The sequence below is a fragment of the Lissotriton helveticus genome, chromosome 3_1 (assembly GCF_964261635.1).
Source record: "Lissotriton helveticus chromosome 3_1, aLisHel1.1, whole genome shotgun sequence".
NCBI classification, from domain to species: Eukaryota; Metazoa; Chordata; class Amphibia; order Caudata; family Salamandridae; genus Lissotriton; species Lissotriton helveticus.
The window spans coordinates 1,403,967,361-1,403,988,297 of NC_136061.1; the positions used below are offsets into that span (position 1 = coordinate 1,403,967,361).

Sequence of the window (20,937 nt, forward strand, 5' to 3'; positions counted from 1 at the left end):
GTGTTTTCTAGGGGGGCAGCTATATGGCTCAGGAACTCGGTGCCCTTTAAATTGGTGGAGAAAAGAAAAGACTCAGAGGGCAGATATGTGTTTGTCCGTGGCCTGCTAGATGGCCTCCCCATTGTCATAGGAAGTGTGTATGCACCGAACACAGGCCAATCAGATTTCTTGACGACCATTAACGGTGTCCTGGCGGACTGGGTTGAATATCATTGGATTGTAGGCGGGGATTTTAATGCAGTCCTGGATTTAACATTAGATAGATCGCATCCACCCTTACAGGCCACTGAAAGCAGAAGACAGGCAGACGCACTAGCGCACTGGGCGGAGGGATGGGAATTAGCTGACGCATGGCGCTGTACACATTTACTGGATAGGGAATACACCTTTTACTCCCCGCCCCATAAACTGCACACCAGGATAGACCGGATTTTCTGTGCCAAACCATTACTAGATGCAGTTCTATTGGCGGAACATATGGGGAAAACTCTCTCCGATCACAACCCAGTAGAGGTCACAATACAATGGGGCAGGGTCCCAACGCCTATACCGACATGGCACCTCGACACAGAGCTACTTGCAGACACTGTATTCAAAACGTCCATTGCAGAGGCAATTACAAACTATTTCACAGTGAATGCGAACACTGCTAGCTCTCGACAGATAGAATGGGATGCCTTTAAAGTGGCGGTCAGAGGGGAGGCAATGGGAACAAGCGTGGGTATGAGACGGAATGTAGTAGAGAGACTCAGGGAAGTGGAAGGCCGCCTGGCTATGTTAAAAAATTAAGCTGCCGGCACAAACCTGCCATTCACACCACTAAAAGAGGCGAATATACAACATGCTGAACTTCTAGAGGAACTGCGTGTGCTAGATTACAGAGAATACACATGCACACAACATACACAAGCAGACAGATCAGGGTCCCTGCTGGCGCGTATAGTGAGAGATGTCCCAACAGAAATGCCTATATTAGAGGTCACTGATCACAGGGGTCTCAAGCCACGACACAAACAACCATTAACACCGCCTTTAGGGACTATTATGAAACGCTATATGGCCCACACCAACACCTCTCAGAAGCAGCATTTGAAGAGTTTGTCGGGACTCGACCTGCTGCGCCTAGCGGACGGACAGGGAGAGGAACTAGCACGACCTCTTACGCTCTCTGAAGTGCGACAAGCCATTCGCTCACTCCCGCGGAATAAAACCCCAGGAACGGACGGCCTCCCGGCCGAATTCTATGGGATCTATATCGACCTGCTAGCCCCGCGCCTTCACATAGTATATCAAGAAGCGCTGCGTACCCACACTCTACCACAGACGTCCCTACAGGCTTTAATAGTCTCGCTACTGAAACCGGGCAGGGATGGAATGCACCTGGCCATTTATAGACCCTTATCCTTGCTAAACACGGACTTTAAAATATTAAGTTAGATCCTGGCGACGAGGCTAGCTCAATACATCCCACAACTTATACACCCCGACCAGTGTGGTTTTGTACCGGGCAGAAGCACGGCCATGAATCTGCGACGACTAAGCCAACTATTGCTATGCGAACAATCGCATGAGAGGACAGAGAGGTGTATTTCCTTAGATTTAAAACAGGCATTTGACTCCCTCCGGTGGGACTACATGTTTGCAACACTTGCTAATTTTAGAATACCGCCAGAATATGTGGCCTGGGTCAAATTGTTATACACCCATCCAACGGCTCGGGTGCGCACAAACCGGTGCATCTCGGAACAGCTAGCCATAGAGAAGGGCACCAGACAGGGATGCCCACTATCCCCGCTCCTATTTATCTTGGCACTTGAGCCGCTGCTTTGTAAACTTCGCACATTGGCGCAACACCGGGGCATACTGAGAACCGGAACGGTGCATGTGGTCTCAGCCTATGCATGATATTATCCTATACCTACGGAATTTGAGGGGGGACTTGGACCCTATCCCTAGTATTTTCAAGGACTTCCGCGCACTATCTGGCCTCACTATTAGTGAACCCAAATCCTATGGCTTCCACTTCAGCGACACGGGCACAAATGCGCCACTGTCATTCACACCGCACACCTTCCAGATAGCGGAGTCAACCTTCCGATACCTCGGGATACAAGTGTATAGGGGAGCTGGGGATATGATTGAAGGCAATCTGGGCCGGGCAATTGCAGCGCTAAAATCGCAGGTTAAATTCTGGATTGCCCTACCATTGTCAGTGGCAGGCAGAATAGCCATATCTAAGATGGTAGTGCTACCACGACTAATTTACTTTTTCACTGGTCTACCATTTGTAATCCCAGCTGTTATGTTTCCGAAATTGAATACAATACTAACTATACTGATATGGGGGTCGGGACGGAGACGCATTAGTCTGCCCAAACTGCAACTTACCACGGTGACAGGCGGAATGGGAGTACCGGACTTTAGGGCATACAACTATGCATGCCAGTTGCAATGGCTGGCCTACTGGCTGGCAGGCCGCAACCTACATGAAATTGGCATGTCGGAGACGAACTGGTCAAGAGGTTCAGTCCACACCCTGTTGCTTCCGGGGGCAGAGGTCCCCGGACACACACCTCCCCTACTTCGACTAGCGATCACATATTGGAGGAAGGCGGTGAAATACACGTCCCCTGCATCCTCATATGCTCCCACGATACCACTCCTGGGAGTTCCGCTGGGATCGGAATTGCTCTCGAACCACACACTCAGTGCATGGCGGGAAGCGGGGGTTACGCAGATGGGGGACCTATTTACAGATGGCCAAGTTATGTCGTTCGAGGACTTTCGGGAGACTCATCATGCCCCAGGGGAACATTCCTCTTACATGCCCGGGTGCGTGGGTACATAGCTAGAACATGGGCGCCACACGGTGAGGAACCCCCCACAAACCTGCTACTGACAATGCAATACCTCATGGGAACCGGCAGTCATTTGACGAAATGGCTCACGAATGGAATACGAACCGGAAGGGCGTTATCACTGCAGCCTCTTAGAAATAAATGGGAGGAAGATACTGGGAGGCTGTTTAGAGATAAAGAATGGGAACGTATCCTCAAATTCCCCAAAAAAGTATCAAGGAACCCCAGATTTAAATTCATACAGCTAATGGTTTTACACAGAGCGTATCTAACGCTGCATCGCTTGCACACAATGTTCCCCAATACACCCGATAGTTGCCCTCGCTGCAGCGCAGCGAATGCGCGTCTGATACACATGTTATGGGATTGTCCGAAACTGGGGTATTACTGGACCACGGTACACGACACCCTAATTAAACTGGCACCCTCCAAACCATACGCCACTTTGGCTTACTCTGTATTAGGGCTTGGACCTACAGAGCGTAAAAAAAGTGTCTCCACTCGATTCGCGGATCTAGCCCTCCTACTAGCAAAACGCACAATAACAATGCGTTGGAAGTCGGCTAGTCCGCCAAACCCGGAAGTGTGGAGGACAGAGGTGATACGATGGGGGAGAGCAGAGGGGGAGACACTACAGCGCGAGGAGCGGAAGGGCATAAGGAAGAACCTATCCTCCCTCGAATGGAATACTACACTAGGGGCTTTTGAGGCTGGTGGGTACCCTGAGTCAGACTCAGAATCATCCGTTGCTTGGATTTAGAGAGACAGAAAGGGAGCTAATACGATCCCTTAAGCGACTGATAGCGGCACACGCACCGGCAGGACAAACGGTTCTAGGTGCACAGGTAGGACCTGATAGAATTATTGTACAATACATTGTCCCCGTGGGGTACGTGGTGAATTAAACCAGGTGGTGACACTGTGCTAATTGTAGCCATGTAGTATGTACATCGAAAGTAACTAGCTGAGTGCTGGGAGAGGGAGGGCATGGGAGGGGGGAGTTAAGAATGTATATAATTGGGATGTATGACAACAAAATAGAAAATGTTCAATGCTATTGAGATATTTGACATATATGTGTACGTACAGAAATACTCTTTTTATGATTATGCTGCAATACGGTGTAACGTTCATGCCTACTCTGCTAATAAAAAGATTTTTCAACTGGCTGCGGAGCAGCATAGAAAGAGGATTCGGTATTCTCTATGGCACCTTTTATACCATTGACTCTATGATATGTCATGTGATACCCAGAGGTTCATGGGTATTGCTAGTTTTATTTTTATATACTGTTTTTCTATTGGCTGCTGAGCATTTCTAATAAAGAAATGAGAAAGCATAATCGGAGCCTCCTGTCCTGACATAGAATTTCAGCCCATCCACCCCTACTCACACCTGTTTCGTGTCCGTGGAGGAACAGAAGAGGGTGTGTGAGACAGATAGGCAAGTTCTGTCCACCCCCACCCCATGTGTTTGTGGGACTGTAATGTCCGAAAGGGTGGGACCAAGAGGTAACGAGGTCAGACTGTGAGGCCTTGTGGCTGAGTTGGATGTTATGCAATTGAGGATTGATTTTTATGAGAATGGATTTTTTGTGTGTGTAGATTTATATAGCTCAAACTCGACCCGAAGGTATTGGAGCACTTTAAATAAGCACCAGTTACATTACACGAGGACACATTCATATTTGGTAGGCTCTGGGATATGTGTTTTTTCCCCAGAATCCTTGGATGTTGAGCTGATGCCAAGACTCGAACCTTGTCCCCCGTTACACCACATCCTATTTATAATATTTTTCTTATATCCTAGTTAATTGCCATCAGCCATCAGGGCAGGGGTATTGTGTTTGTTGCCATGTTCCTGCTGTATAAGAAAGATCGACGATTTTCATGACTTCAAATCTGTGTATGCGGTATTGCAGGGTTAATTAGAGTTAACAAAAATATAAACACAATGTTAAAAATAAAAACAAAGATTATATATAACGGTTTTTTAAGTACCATGTCTGGGCCTATGCAGACTCCTACCTGAACAAATGGCCGATATTTTTCTCTGGGAAATGTGGCAACCCTAAACGCATCTCAATTTTGAACCCCAGCTTCGGTTTCCGAGAATGTACTATTCTTGGAATGTGTTGAACTGCGGTGCAACCCTCCTTTGCTGCAGAGCGTGTACAACAAATGACCCCATGGCAGCCGGCAGTCGCAGCCCATTGGTTACCCGGGAAGGGCAGACCCCCCTATGGAAGGGGTTCCTCAGACCCTTTTCATTTTGCCGCGTTCTTTCTTTGTCGCTTTCTGGGTGGATTGTTTCGACCCGTTCGTCACAGGGCACTGCCTGCTGTAGTGAATTCCTAATTAATTTGGCAGAACATTGCTTAACACAAAAGCTGTTTTTCTCTGAGCATTTATGGTCTGAGCTGACTACTAATATGTTTATAATGCGCAGTGCGTGTCCAGAATGTGTATTTTTTTTATCGACGTGATGTTAAATTGGAGGTTCAGGTCCACAAAATGCGTCTAAATATGAACCTTGGTCCTCAAATGAGAAAATGTCAAGGTTGAGACCTGAAAAATAAATTTGGTTCTGCCTTCCCTATTTTTTTTATGGTGAACGACTGAGAAAGGTGTTCATAGAACATATGTTTAGCTTCCATTGTTGACGACTTGACCAGAGTACATGAAAGGGAACCAGTCTCATTCCACTATCACATTTATTTATTTATTTAGAAAAATGCCTGCTTTATTGTCACACTTGAACTTTGAGTGCAAGTTTTCACCACTTAATCCCAGATCTAGCAACTACAATATTCTTTAAAAAGCACGAGGATATTGTAAGAATAGTCATTGGCTGTGAAGCTGGCCCGCGTGGACAGAATCCCTAGTTTGCTCTGTGATTTTAATTTGCTGTGGTCACCCTGCAGGTATCATCCTTTGTAACGGAGAATCGGATAATTACTGGGCAGTGCTAAATGCTGCAAAATTCAATCTGTATGTGCCTTATATTCTCGATTTACTAGGTCAGATCTACTGATGTTCTCATGATGGTTGTGGCCACACTGTGTTAAGTACCAAGCAACTATTGCCCCTTTTTCCCCTAGTTTTTAATAAGGTCAGCTGTAAAAGGTACTTGAAACATTGCTCATATTTAGAGTGGCATTTGTAGATCATACAAACAGGGAATTTTAATCTAACATTCATCAGTAATTTATTAGGCACTGTTTTAAAGACCTAGAGACAGCATTGTATGTAAAAAAAATCCATTTTAGATCCTGTTTCAGGTCCCCTCTTACATTTTTTTTTTTTAACATCAGCCTCTTGTACCAAGTTTGAAAATACCCTTGCTTTACACCTTATGGATTTAGGGCCTTATTACAAGTTTGGTGGACTGTCGCGCCAGTGCCCCGCTGCAGGACTACCGAACCAGACGTCAGATCTCCTGCCGGATTATGAGTTATTCCTGTGCGGACGGTCTTGCAGCGGCGGTCTATGGCGGGCTCAGCGTCATGGATAGGGCCGCAGTCAGGCTACTCATATTATGCTCAGCGGTGCTGCATTGGCAACTCCAGCATATTGCTTTCTAAGACCGCTGTGCCACTGCTGCGGGATCAGGGATCCTCGGTGGTTGCAGCAGACCAGTGGTGGTCCAACCAACGCGACTACAGTGGTCCAATGGACCTCTTTAGTTATAATCAGGCCCTTAGGGGTATTACGATGGCGGTCAGACTATCGTCCGACCGCCATCACTGCTGTATTGGGACCGGCCGCCTACGAGGCGGCCTACCCACCCCCCCGCATTACGATGCGACCGTCACCACGGGGTCACACCGGCCATACTTTACATTGCGACGGGTGCTGCTGGCTGCAGCATCCGCAGCATTGCAAATAGGGCACTGTTTACATTTCCCTGCACTATGTGGCAGGCACCATGTGGTACCTGCTACATGGTGCATAGAAATGTAGGGGGGCACCATAGGTGCCCCCAACCTCCAAGAGAAAGTGTCCAGGCTGAAGGGGGAGCCTGCTACGGTTCCCCAAGGTCCCTTTCCACCAACTTATTGCTTGCTGGTTAACCACCATGAACAGGCAGGCAGAAATGGATATCATGATCCCAACGGTGGTGCTCGCAATGCTGGTCAATGTTGCGGTACCGACAGGCGGTCAGAAAAGGAAAACCTGTCGGAACTGTGGCGGTTCCGCCATTTGAATCAGGGCCTTAGTGTTCATCACTTGCAAAAGTCATAGCAACCAATTACATTTTTTTGGCTCATGGACACCTGGACATGATTATCTTTAACAGAAGAGATAAAGGGAGCACATCCTGATTCATTTATGCCATGTTGGCATAGAGGATGTGAAGATACCCTTTGTTAGACTAGAGAATAACCCACAAATCAGAACTGATGAAATGAAGCCATGGTACTTAGTAAACTGTTAAGATCAATAAACCCACTAAACAGACCTGCCCTTCTTGTAGATTGCTTTGCCAAGGCTTAGTAGTGCACAATTGCTCCCTTCATGCTATTGAAAAAAAATAGTGGAGAGAATACGATTCAGTATCAAAGTGAAATGGCAATAAACGTGAGATTAGGGAGGCTAAACTCATGTTTTTTGTGCTCAAGATCTTTAACACTCCTAATCTCACAGCAGCAATCTTTTCAGTTGCCAACTGAGGAACTGGGGGTTCCATCTAAGTAGCTGGGCCCTGAGAGTTCAGTAGATCGGTGTAACCTTATTATAGCATTATGGTAAATACCAGCTCTTCTATCCTGGCCTCTCTACTAAATCAACATTCTCAATCTCCTGTTTCTACTGTTATTTTCCCAGGGACAAACAGATTGTCTATCGCACATTCGTAACTTGAGTGTGGACAGTTTTGCTCCTTCTTGATCTTACTAGATCTTTCGAGGGCATTTGACTCTGTGATCCTTCATATTTTTCTGACCAGGCCTTCTTACTTGGGTATAAAAGGTGTAGCTTTCACATGATTTTCAGACCTCTTGTCAAAGTGACCTTCCCAGATTTTACTTCCCCCGTTGGCTTTGTCACTCAAACATTGTTCATGTTGAGTTCCAATGTTACTTGCAGATCAGAGATTTTATTCAAACGCAAGTAGTGATTATTTCAATATGACACCTTGTAAGCTGGTATCTTGTATAGCTGATGGTAAAAATCAAATGATTGGGTTTTATCATATATTTTGTTTCTAAAATGATCGTGGATGAGACTTAGACAGAGAGCTGGGACAATACACTGAACATTGATATACAGTTGGCTGAATTTCAGTATAAACTACTAAGATTCTCTCCACAAACCTCATAATACAGCATTATAAGACTCTAATCTTTGACACCCCTGCTAAATTATATAAATGGGGATGCCATTTCCTTGATTACTGCCCTGGATTCTTACTTCCTTGTGCTGGCATCGTACATATGTTTGCTAGCTGTTCAAAATTTCATAAATTAGATTTTTGTTATTTAAGAGCAAATTGTTTCAGCAGGTTGTTCGACCTCAGAATTAATCCTATTAATCATACTAGAAATGGACAATACTTCTATATTTAGAAATGCAATATTTGTAGCTATCATAATTGTGCTTACCTGTATCGCTTCAGCATGGTTAGACGCTGGTGTCCCAACATTCCAGCAATGACAAGCTCACTATATAGCCTGTTTGCAATTAGAGTACTTGATTTACCAATGTAAGGGTAGGGAAGCATGCAGAATGGGTCAAAACATTTGGGGCTGCTTCAAGCAATGGATTGTTCATCTTTAGCCCAGCTATCACGTAATATCAAAATATGTATTTATACATGTTTATTGTATTTTCCTAATTGTGTACTTTCTCTCTTTAAATGTGTATGTATCTGCATCTCCCATTTCCTAAATCACAAAAAAGAAAAAAAAAAGTTCTAGTAGTAATATTCCAATTCACACTCCCTAGTGGTTAGGATTCCTTGTTAAGACAAGCATTTGCAATGCAATAGGTCTCGCATTTACGCGAGTTTGAGCTATTGACATTGCAAATGACAATGCCTTTTATTTTACTTTTCGTTTTTAAAATGTAAATAAAAGGCATTGTCCTTTGCAATGTCAATAGCTCAGATTCGCATAAATGCGAGACCTATTGCATTGCAAATGCGCGGCGCACGCTTTAGGCATCCCGCTGACTTTATTTATTTATTTCCCGCTCCACTTTTCTCGTGAAGCCCAACGCTCCATTCCTCTCCCTTCTCAACATACTCTGTTACTGCACGTGTCTGGGCAGTAACAGAGTATGTTGAGAAGGGAGAGGAATGGAGCGTTGGGCTTCACGAGAAAAGTGGAGCGGGAAATAAATAAATAAAGTCAGTGGGATGCCTAAAGCGTGCGCCGCGTTTTAAAGTAATGTAACAATTGGAGGGGGAAATAAATAAATACAAGCCGATCACCTTGCAGACCGCAGATGTTATCGGCAAGCCTGTTCCGTTCCGTTGCATCGAACATTGAAACCACAACCAGAAGGAGGCGTGCTCGCGAGAGGCTGCGGAGCACGCGCACACGTTCCAGCCAGCGACGGAGGCGTGGCGCGCCCCGCCTCCCTGTGCCGTGTCGCGCGCCATGAATCTCGTCCCCTTTTGCTATTCACAGTGTGCGGGGCTGTTTCTTACGCTGGGGGCCTGCAACCGCAGCCCTCAGCGATGTTAGCGGAGGCTGGCGGGGATGCTCCCCCGGTCTGGGGGAAGCTGCCGGTTTTGCTGCCACTCTCGCTCCTTCCCCTGAAGGTATGGCAGATCTCACGATGCATGGGGCGGGGGTGTGTGTCTGTACAGGGGGGGAAGGTAGGGGGCAGCGGCGTGTGTATGCGTGCGTGTCTGTATGTGTGTGTGTGGTGGGGGGGCTGCAGCGTGTGCCTGTGTAATCTGTGTGCAGGGGTGTGGGGGCTGCCTGTGTGCACATGGAAATATGAGCCACGGCGACGTGCGCGCCCACGAGATAAAATCTCCGCCAGGAGAAGCTCGTAACACTTTGCTGTACTCATTCCCCCAGAAGTGACTACATAAGTTGTCTCGCCCTAGACAGCAAAAAGCTTTGCTTTTTGCTTTCGTGTAGGCGAGACCTAAAAAACTGGCTGCAGGAATGAGAAATCTTTATAACTGGGAACTTTATTATGGGTTCATCGCCGTTTAGGTAATTCTTTTAGTAGCAGGCTCCACCACATCAGCCTGAAGCCTTCCCCTTTTATGTTTTAGTTTCAGGGCTGGAAATTAGCATGTAAAATGTTGTTAAGAGAAACCCTTTAAGTGGTCCTTTTCTGCTTCCCAAGCCAAAAAAGGTTTCTGGTTCCTCCTCTCTGTCCTATCATTAATAATGTGACAACCAGCCTGGGCAGGCCAAGTATTTATGCTGCAAAGTCATGTACACACTCTTTTAGCAGTGGGTACGAGATGTATTTGCTGCTCGTAGGGATAAACTGGAGCTCGATCATTGGTGGCTATCTTAGGGGCTGCTTTAGATCTTGGCGGAACTACCGCGGACCTGCCGTAGCAGCAGTCCCAAGTACTCCGTCAAGCAGACAGCGGTCTGACCCAACAAATTTAGATGTTGCGGCAATAAATAGAAGGCCGTATCGGTCTTCTCCGCTGGCTAACATTACTTTGTTGCCGTCATGCCCGTGGGTTTCTGCTGAGCAGATTTACTTGTTTCCTTTGTGCTAGCGGTTTCTTGGTGGCAATGTCTTGACAGAGTGAGGCCATGGTGGTGTGGAGTTAGTTAATTACTACTCATCATTATCTTACTACACATATATATTGTGCATATGTCATAATGTATATGTAGGTAATGTGTTATGCCCTTTTTTTGTATATATAGCATGCCACACAACCAGCATACACCCTCTATTGAAAGCACACCCACAAGCACAACATCCGAAAGCACCACAACAACAATATTTTTTGTTAAGTGTTAATAGAGGTGTGTTCATTTTACCTTGATGAGTAGGAAAATGAACACTACTGCATTACACGTAAGAAAAATGTTGCATGTAAAAGCAATGTAGAAGCACACAAGGCTACTGAAGTTGTCAGTACACAATACATAGAACAATTGTACAAGTAGATTACCATAGATCGCGGTGACAACGGAGTCCTTTGGCGGAGTCAGTGCAGCAAAGGAGGTACCTGGACGATGAGGTACAAGACGGAAACGGAAGGAGGAAAAAAGGTACTTTTTACCCCATTCGCTTCAATTCTGCCAACTAGAAGTAGGAGGAATTCCCGCCACAGTTGCCACGGCAGAAAGACACATCGGAATCAGGACTGCAGGAATCTGGGCTGCAGTCCCACCAACAGCTGTTTCTGCTTTTACCACCATCGATGCAGTTGAATATTGCTAAGGTGTCGACAGGACTCTGGCGGTCTTTCATTTCTGGACCAGCCAACATATAAATAGGGCAGGCGGACCGCCAAGCCGGCGGACGGAAAGACCGTTGAAAAAGCAATGGCGGGACCTAATCTACCAAGATTTAAATCAGGCTCTTAGCCTTAGAATTAAACGACAGCCAACCCAGTACTGAGTAAGTCTTTTTCCCAAGTTTGGAGACCTGAATTGAATACTTAGCTCAGTTTTCCTACCTAACTCCATGTAATGCATTGTTGGACAGGATATGCATGGCAATTGTTCATGTGTTTTACCTTGTGTCTAATTCACAACTGCTCTTCTGTCTCATCTCTATAATATATTTCTAATACATCATATTGCGGTTTAATACATATGGCAGACTGAACGATTTATAGAGCCTCAACAGCCAAAACTACTTCAATAAAAAGTGCGCTATTAAGTATTTGGCTTTGTGAGTATTCCAAGAAATGCCAGATCACTGCTTTCCACATTCACATAAAAAATTGCACGAATGGCACAGCCAATTGTGGCATGTGGGAATGGGTCAATGGAAAAAAGAGATTATATATTTACAGCATTTGTTACTATTAATTTAGAAATGTCAGCAAAATGATGAACTAAAGCATGAAGACGTCTTTTGGAACATTGATAACGTGGTCTTATAAAGATTGCATCAAATTGTAAATATTTGTGATGTAATTATGTTAAAACTCAACTACACATCGTTGTCTAGTACAACCTTAATTTCATGTTTCCTACATCCGCATCCCATCACATTCCAATTACGGTAATTGGGCCTCAGCAAATTCTTCTCAGCATACTGTTCTGTGCATAGCACCTTATGTTTGTGCTTCTCCAGCTGCATAAAGAAGGTTCCTTGTAAAGCACTCTCCAGATTCTTGGCACATGGTCTGCCTTTCTAAGAACAGTTCTTCTCGGTTAATCTCGAAATTGCCAAACATCTTTGTCCAGGAAACGAATGGCTTTTCATTAAAACGGCTAGGTGCATTGCTCTGGTAAATTAAACCAAGAACTGATCTTCCCAAATGTTGGACTGAGGAATAGGAATACTTTTGAAGTTCCTTCTGTTCTTCATATTTCTTACTCCCCTCTGATGTTTTTGCAGAATATTCGGTCTAAGGTGGAACTAACAGTGGGAGACAGCCCGGATGATATCAGCTTGGGATTCACAGCCACGTGTCAAGATGGACTCTCACATCCTGGACTCAGAAAATGTGGGGATCTCAAAATTGGAGACACTGTAAGTTTGATGATGAGGCTCTATATATGAGGTATCATTGAAAGAGATGTTTGTAAAAATACATAACATTATCAATTCAGCTAGTATGATTTGCACCATTCATGTTAGTAGCTGAACGCCACTATATATTGTTGCAGGTTAGAAAAACTGTTGACCTGTTTGCCTCTGGCTCAAATTTGAAGTACAGAAAAAGGAGAAAATAGGAATTATATTCTCAACTACCAGTTGCCCGAATCAGGATATGGGAATCTATGATATACAAAAGGTCTAGGGGGAGAATAACTGGGAAATCCTTAGGGTTATTAAAATTCCCCTCAACCACTAAATAGTGGCCTGCTTCATCAAAGGGCCGCTTCTACACAAGGCATCGAACAACGCTCGAGGTGGAGCGTATACATGTATTTTTTTAAAGAAAGAGTTTAACATGAAATGGGTTCCCGAATGCAGAAAGAAAGAATATTAAAACTGGTGTATCGGAGAGACTAAGGGCCACATGCCTCAACATAAAAACTGGTTGCAAATGGGCAGATTAGCAGAATCTGCCCCTTTACGACCAGTATTTTTGCATTTGGAATGCATCAGACCAAATGCAAAAATCGCAATGTAAGGAATTGCAAAGTTTGCGATTTCTTAATTTGCGATTGCGTTTAAGGAATCACAAATTGCGATTCCCTAAATGCAATGCATTAAACAAACAAAAATTGCTATTTCGCAAATATGAATCGCAAATTACAGTCAATCTAAAGTTGATGGTAATTTGTGATTTCTTTTAAAAATGCACTGAAGTGCATTTTTCAAAGTGCCATGTAACACACACACACATGCCCTTGGGGCATGTGTGTGCGCAATATGTGGATACATTGTAATTTCAGGGGTGCAACAAGGTGTCCTTTTGGCACCCTTGCACCCTTGAAATTGCATGCACAATTTGCGAGTACCTATTGGGTACTCACAAATTGTGCATGCAATTCCCATTCATTCCTATGGTCCTCCAGGCCCATAGGAATGAATGGGAATGAATACCTTATTTGCGAGTCACAATTTGCGAGTCACAATTAAGGAATGTGTAGGAATCACAATTTTTTGCGATTCCTACATGCATAGGTAATAGCGATTGTTTAAAAATTGCAATTAAAGAATTGCTATTGTCTATTTTGATGCATGTACACCCAAATCTCCAACACCCTATCATTTACCAGCGAATAGGATGATGTAGATTTAGTCTCTCCGATACACCCACGCTATAAAACGTTTTCATCCTGCCAAGGGGGTCCAGAATAAATATTTAGAGGGGCACCCACTTAGACAGTTTTAGTGTTCTGATTCGGGCAACTGGTAGTTGAGAATATAATTCCTATTGTCTCCTTTTTTAGGTCTCGCGACCTATCGATGCGCGCAAGCGAGCGGAGCGAGAATTCAAGTAGCCAAAATCCTGCTGAAACCAAGGGCTTCTTGCGCTGCAGTTTTCTTTAAGTTCACGTGAATCACGTGACAGCAAGCTCCTTCGTGCACGAGCTTGCCTGAGCCATCTGCCTATCAGCCTGCCAGTTCTCCTCCCCTAATTATTCACTTCACTTGTGACTCCCCACATCAAAGCCTCAGCTTCCCTCCCTTGCCATTTGCTTCCTAACCAGCCTGCCTCGCATAATTGCATCAGACCCGACACTTCAAAGGAATGCGCCCCCCCGTGCATTTCTCTTCCTTCTTTACCTCATGTGAGGAAACAGCGCCACTTGCTGGGCGGCATTGGAACATGTGCCTAGGCTGCAAAATAATGAGGTGGAAGATGTGCTTATAAGGTCCCACAAGCTAGACCTATTGGCAATGCCAATGCTTGTTTTTCTTTTCTTTTTTCTGTCCTTCCCGGTTTTGTGAGTTTAATAGTCTGGTTGGAGAACGAGGGTAGGCTCACTCTCTAGTCCCTTTCTAGTTTGTGTTTGGTCAAACTTGAAGTAGCCTCATTGTGACAAGGGGCCTAGCTCCAGGGGGGTGTTTGGGTTGTGACACACCCCTAATAAAAGGATTCTGGTGGGTTTAGTTGGATGCAGGGGCCTCCCATTGGGTGGCAGTGTCTGGGGTCGGATTTCTACTCGAATTAGCACCCCTCATACAACAGAAACACGTCTCTATGTAACTTTGCAGAGATAGTATACACCCAACCCTTCTCTTCCTTCTCACACAGTCATTCAGTCAGTCAGTCAAATTCACTTTATTCGGTTAATTAAAACCATAAAAGCATACTACATAAAACACCTTAAATACTACAATTACACTAACACCAACAGGGTACAAAAATGCATCTAGATCATCTGCAAAAAAGCAATTTATGTTATAATAATTAAAATTCACCATAGTTAAAAATGATCTAATTCATAGCGATCCCTCTCTTTTTCTTTATTCTGACCGCTGCTGTCAGAAAACTAGCTATATTAAAAATTTCCCAAACATTAGTCAGCATCTGCAAATATATAAAAGCAGTTCTAGCCTGTAAAAATCCTTTGTCCCTTAAAATAGGTAAAATGAACCGGTTCCGGATGTGCATAAAGTGTTTACAGAATAAGACAAAGTGCAATGAGTCCTGAGTAGAAAGATTATCACACATACAGACACCCAGGTCCTCAATTTTTTCCCATCCCTTTGGTACTGCAAGAAGTAGATGTAATTAATTAAATGTAAGTCTTACTAGAAGGAAACAATGGTGCTGATTAGTTACTATATTTAGATAGGGTTTCATTGCACATGAAGTGGATAACAATTGATGTGTCCGCACCAGTGGCCTTTTCAGGTCCATGGCCTCTCTATCCATCTGTGACACCTGCAGATACGTGTTTTTAGCCCAAATCAAATCCGCCTTTAGCAGCTTCTCTGGAGAGTTGAACAGCTCTGGCCTTCCTAAATAAGGGGCAAGCCTTTTCACATAGATCAACCAGGGGATACTGCTTGCATGATCAAGTGCTAGGCAATCACGAATAATTTTACAGTTCATCCCTAGCTCCGGGTTTATCCAAATTCCTATCCACTTGAGTAAAGGTGCCATACTGTTTAGGTCTGAAATAAAATGTAAACCGGTTTCTTGGTGGATTATGTAAGAAGATGTTGACTGTGACACAGATAGCAAAATTCTTAAGAATTTATTTTCTACTATTTGGATATCCCTAACTTCTCTGTATCCGGGAGGCGGAGCTAGCCATGGAGAGCGATGGCCACGCTTTGAGCAAGCTCCACTCGAACGCCTACAATATCCTGAAAAAATCCTACAATCCAAAGGTGCCAAGCGATATGAAATGACGGAAGGTGGCTCAGGCTAGCGTTGGACGTTGGAAGTGGAGCAGAACTCTACCTATGTGCACAGTTTCAGTCCGATTGGAGACTGATGGAGAGCTGAGGGCTGGGTTAGTGAAAGTGAAACCACGACCCCGGTCTACAGTGAACGCGGCTGCCACGACGTACGTTACGCAGGGCGGCGGCAGTTTGCCGCCTGAACCGGCAAGCTGACACGGAGGTACGGCGGCCACACGAAATTGGAGGGCCGGCCTGCGGCGATTGACGTTCACATGCATAGGGGAAGAGGCATTTTAGCCAGGTCGGAGCAGCCTCATAAAGACCGCATGGTGGGGGGAGGCGCCGTACTCGCGGTTCTGAAATAACAACCGGCTGCCGGGGGCCGGCTGGTTTTCTCGCGACCTGCCTTACTTGACATCGCAGGATAAAAGAGACAGCGGGGATCGACAGGAGAGGGAGGAGGGCCCTGCTGCTCACTGCCGTTGGATGAAGGGCACCAGACCAAGCACGGTAAGCGCTGCTGCGCCGCATGCATTGGGAGCCACATTCCTCGGTATGTTTGGGAAGCCTGGTGGGTGAGTGGCCTTGATGGATTGCGCAGACCCGGACCGGGACACTCAGTGAATAGTTGTGAACACTAAGGCCGCAAACAAGGTGGAGGCCATTACGAGGGGCGACGGAAGATCAGCAGGCACATTCAGAACGGGGCACACTGCACGGCGGTGGTAATAAACCAGAGACACACAAGCCCTGACTTGGCCCAAATTAGCGATAAGACAAGGGGGGTGCGGATCGGACCTCTGTCTGCAGTTGGCCACATTGCGATAGGACACTAAGGCCTGCTGGGCAAAAAGCGGTGCAAATTGAGAGGGTGGTGCGGGGAGCACAGACAAAGTGGTCCAAGCCTCCAAGGAGGCAGCCTTAAGAAATCTCAGGGGGAAAGTCACTAGTCCAAGGAGGGCAGGCTGAAATTCATCTCCAAGCGGGTGACACATGCATTACACCCGGGGTAGTGGCCATGGGTGGCGACGGATGCTGAATCACGTGCTGGCTGCGTAGACAAGACAAGTGTGCATAGTGCCGCCCTGGCACTACAGAGGATATTGGTGGGTCAGGCTACAACACAGGAGCACCTGAATCAACCTAAATCTTGAAGCAAGCATTCCGTATCGATCAGGATACTCACGAACATACCCCTCGGCATCATGGGCAAGCCGATCAGACCCAATCTAAACTCACTTTTGATCTATCAAGAAAACACCCTGAGCAGGGCACAGACGATCAGCCTCTGTCCCAATCGGTTGCAGGTGCATCGGGAGGTGTAACAAATAATGACGTGCAGGCCACGTTTGCCATGATTCAAACGGCTTTGTCAAGCTTAGATGGTAAAGTAGACTCGCTAACGTATCGTGTAGACAGGGTGTCCAAACGTATTGACAAACATGCGGAAAGGATTGACATGGCGGAGCGCAGAATATCTGAAGAGGAAGATGCACAGGTGCAAATGGACCCGAAGCAGTCCGAGATGGAGAAGCAACTGGCGGCGATAACTGCGAAGGCTGAGGAATTGGAAGCGAGGTCCCACCGAAATAACATTTGCTTAATGGGAGTGTCGGAAACAACAAACACAGGCCCGATGGAACACTTAGTGGAGAAACTACTCATATCATTGTTGGGGAGAGAGACATTCTCTGAAATTTTCATTATTGAGAGAGCCCGTAGAACACTAGCGCCGAAGCCACTGATCGGAACACGACCTCGACCGATAATAGCACGACTTACAGAGACAGGGATGTGGCGCTTCCAAAAGCTAGGGAACTGGGCAAATTGAACTATGAGGGAATGGAAGTCTCTCTTTTTCCGGATTTCACGGCATCCGTACAGGAGGCGAGGAAAAAGTTTGGCACAGTGAAACAAAAGCTAAGAGACCTAAATATACAATACGCCATGCTGTATCCAGCCAGACTTAGAGTCACGGCGGGCGGAAAATCGCGGATTTATACCGAACCCTAGGAGGTACTGAAATTTCTGCAACAGGAGGGACAGACAGTTGCTCGGAGGTGATCGCCACGAGGTGAACAGGGGGGCCAGTCCACCACATCGGATGTGGAGTGACCGGGTCTTGTAAAGGCAACCAACGATTTACCAAACTGTACGACAGGTGAACTTGGATGTAATGTAATGTAATGTGTATACTTGTAAAGCGCACTGTTGCCAGCCGGCGTCCTGGCGCTGATGGCAGAGCGGTGCTCCAACGGACGGCTGATTGCTGAGTGTCACTGGCCTCTAGACCTATGGTGGGCGGGTTGGGTGTGACGGGACGACCAGCCCGCACCTCACCGGCCTTACCATGAACGTTGCTGAACACTTGAGAAGGTGCATGGTGCGGAATCGTTACTCAGGCACAGATAAGTTGGGGGACAGTGTTTTTCTCTTCCTGATTTGCATCCTAACATGTGACTTACTGTTTAAGCTAAATAAATTTGCGCATACTTCCTGGGATGGCCTGGTTTATGGAGGGCGGGCTCGCTATGAGTCGCCGACCCATTGGTTGCTATTTGTCAATGTATAGAGAAAATGTTTGGCATCTGAAATGTTTGATATTGGGTGTTTACCCCTGTGGATACAATCCACAAGAAACGGGGTGGCAACTTTAATCCCTCAGTGTGAACCACAACAGTTTCTTTATGGTTTTATATATTTTTTGTTTTTTTCTTCCCTTATTTTTTGTTGTTACTGTGGGGGGGGGAATGGTGGGGAGGTCAGAGAGTTGTTCTGGGACTGGCTCCGCTGAACAGGACCATGCGGAGTGGATGGCGGGGGGAGGGATGGGGAATTATAGAAAATGTCCGGTCTGAAATGCACACGCTCGCTTGTAAAGATTTAGTATAACACATGGCATTCCAAGGGGTGGAGGATCTACATTGGAAAATAGATGGGGATGGCTGAAAATACCATGCCGACCCGCAAGTTGACATTTCTGACATGGAATGTGTGCGGTTTTCAAAACCCACAAAAGATCCGAAGTGTACTGGCATACTTAGACAGGCACAGCTTCGACGTTGCCTGCATACAGGAGAAACACCTTACATCACATACGGAAGTTAGAGTGGGCATGAGATGGGCGACTTATCGTATGGCATCCTCATTCTCCACGTTCGCTAGGGGAGTGATGATGTTAGTCAGAAGGGGCACTCCGTTTCAGTCAATCACTATGCTCAAAGACGACCAAGGACGGTATGTGATAGTGCATGGAGACTTTGGGGGCACAATACTGACAGTAGTGACGTCTTACGGCCCCAACAGCGATGACCCCGATTTCTATGCGGCCATATGGTCCAAACTTAGAGACTTGCCAAAGGCGACGATCATATGGGGAGGAGATTTCAACACGTGTATAGACCCGACCTTGGATAGGTCGACAGGTAATGAGCGTTATGGCAAACGAGCAGCTAGGGTGCTGCGGGACGGAATGGATGAATGGGTCATGACTGATATATGGCGTATGTGAAATGACGGATACAAAGAGGGCACCTGAACGTCAACGACGTACAACACTTGGTCTAGAATTGATTTTTTGGCTTGTTACCCAGGATGCTTGTGTGTGGGCCACGAATGTCAAACATCTACCTAAAACATTATCGGATCACTCCCCAGTCCATCTTACACTTGCAGTCCCTACTTATATACCCAGACAATTTACATGGCGGTTGCGGGGAGAAACTCTTTTAGATCCAGTGTTCCACAGTGAATTGCGTCAAGCAATCACGGACTACTTTGATTTCAACACAGGGTCGGTAGACAGCGCAGGTTCAATTTGGGAAGCGTTCAAAATTACAATACGAGGGCATTGCATTGGCAAACATGCTGGTATCCTAAAGGATATACAGCAGCAATTAAATATGATTGAAAGAGACATTGCACACCTAGAGGAGGAACACACACAAACACAGCACCCATCCCTGCTGAAGCAGATAAGGGAGAAAATGTATGATTATCACCGATACTCAGATGATGAAGTGGAATACAAATCACGAAGACATGTGGCGCGTAGATACGGGGAGGGGGGCAGGCCGGTAAAGGCCTTGGCAAGCAAAATAAAACCAGCACACACACAGGCATACATAACGAGGCTGCTAGATGATATGGGCCGCGCGCACTATGACACCCCAACTATATCGGATTGCTTAAAAATTATTTTGGCCACCTTTATGGAACCAAAATAACCGCGACTCGCAAGAAATAGACCAATATCTGCAGTATGTAGCGGTGGCGAGGCTGTTGGATACTCATCGCAAATTCCTCAGCCACCACATCACAAAAGATGAAATAGTGGACGCAATAAACTCTCTCCCAAACAACAAAGCGCCCGGCTTGGACGGGTTACCCGGGGAATTTTACAAGTCATATAGTGAACTGCTGATATCACACCTGGCAGAAATGTTCGAGGATGCATACACTGACGGTAAGCTGCCCGCTTCCTTAAGGGAGACCTTACTGGTGGCACTTCCTAAACCGGACAAAGACTCCACAAAGTGCGATTTGTACCGACCGTTATCTCTAATAAATATAGATGCTAAAATTTTAGCCAAGATACTCGCAACCAGAATACAGCTCTTACAGGAGAAACTGGTGCTGCCAGACCAGGCAGGCTTTGTACCCAACAGATCTACCACCCATAACATATGCACTATATCACCACCTAGACCCCGACACCCCAGCAGCGGCGGCATTATTGGATGCGGCGAAAGCCTTTGATTCTGTCGAATGGATGTATACGTACACAGGGCTGCAGAGTATGGGCTTTCCTGAACAGTTTTTGAAATGGATAGAGATACTGTATACAGACCCTAGCGCCAGAGTTAGAATAAATGGTCACATGTCCAATGCCATTTGTATAAGCCTTGGGACAAGACAAGGATGCCCATTTTCCCCTATCCTGTTTACATTGATAGTAGAGCCACTGGCATGCAAGATTCGACAATTACACTCAGAGACAGCGCTGCCATTTCATCTCCGCCCAAATGGCATATCTCTGTATGCAGATGACATGGTGCTCTTTTTTTTTTTTCAAATCTGTTTATTGATTTTCAAAACAAGTAAGTACAACCATCAGAAATGGCAATACAACAAATACCAGTACATTCCCGCATCCG

The 20,937-nt window shown here is 45.8% G+C and overlaps 1 protein-coding gene across 3 annotated transcripts in view; it reads left to right on the plus strand.

Annotated features, from left to right (window-relative positions):
* Positions 1 to 20,937, plus strand: part of ITGB5 (integrin subunit beta 5) — a 780,917-nt gene that overhangs the window by 487,709 nt on the left and 272,271 nt on the right. For all 3 annotated transcript variants that reach the window (XM_078682057.1, XM_078682058.1, XM_078682059.1), the window contains one exon: positions 12,365 to 12,499. In XM_078682057.1, coding sequence (XP_078538183.1) covers positions 12,365 to 12,499 — 135 coding nt within the window. The remainder of the gene's footprint in view (positions 1 to 12,364; positions 12,500 to 20,937) is intronic.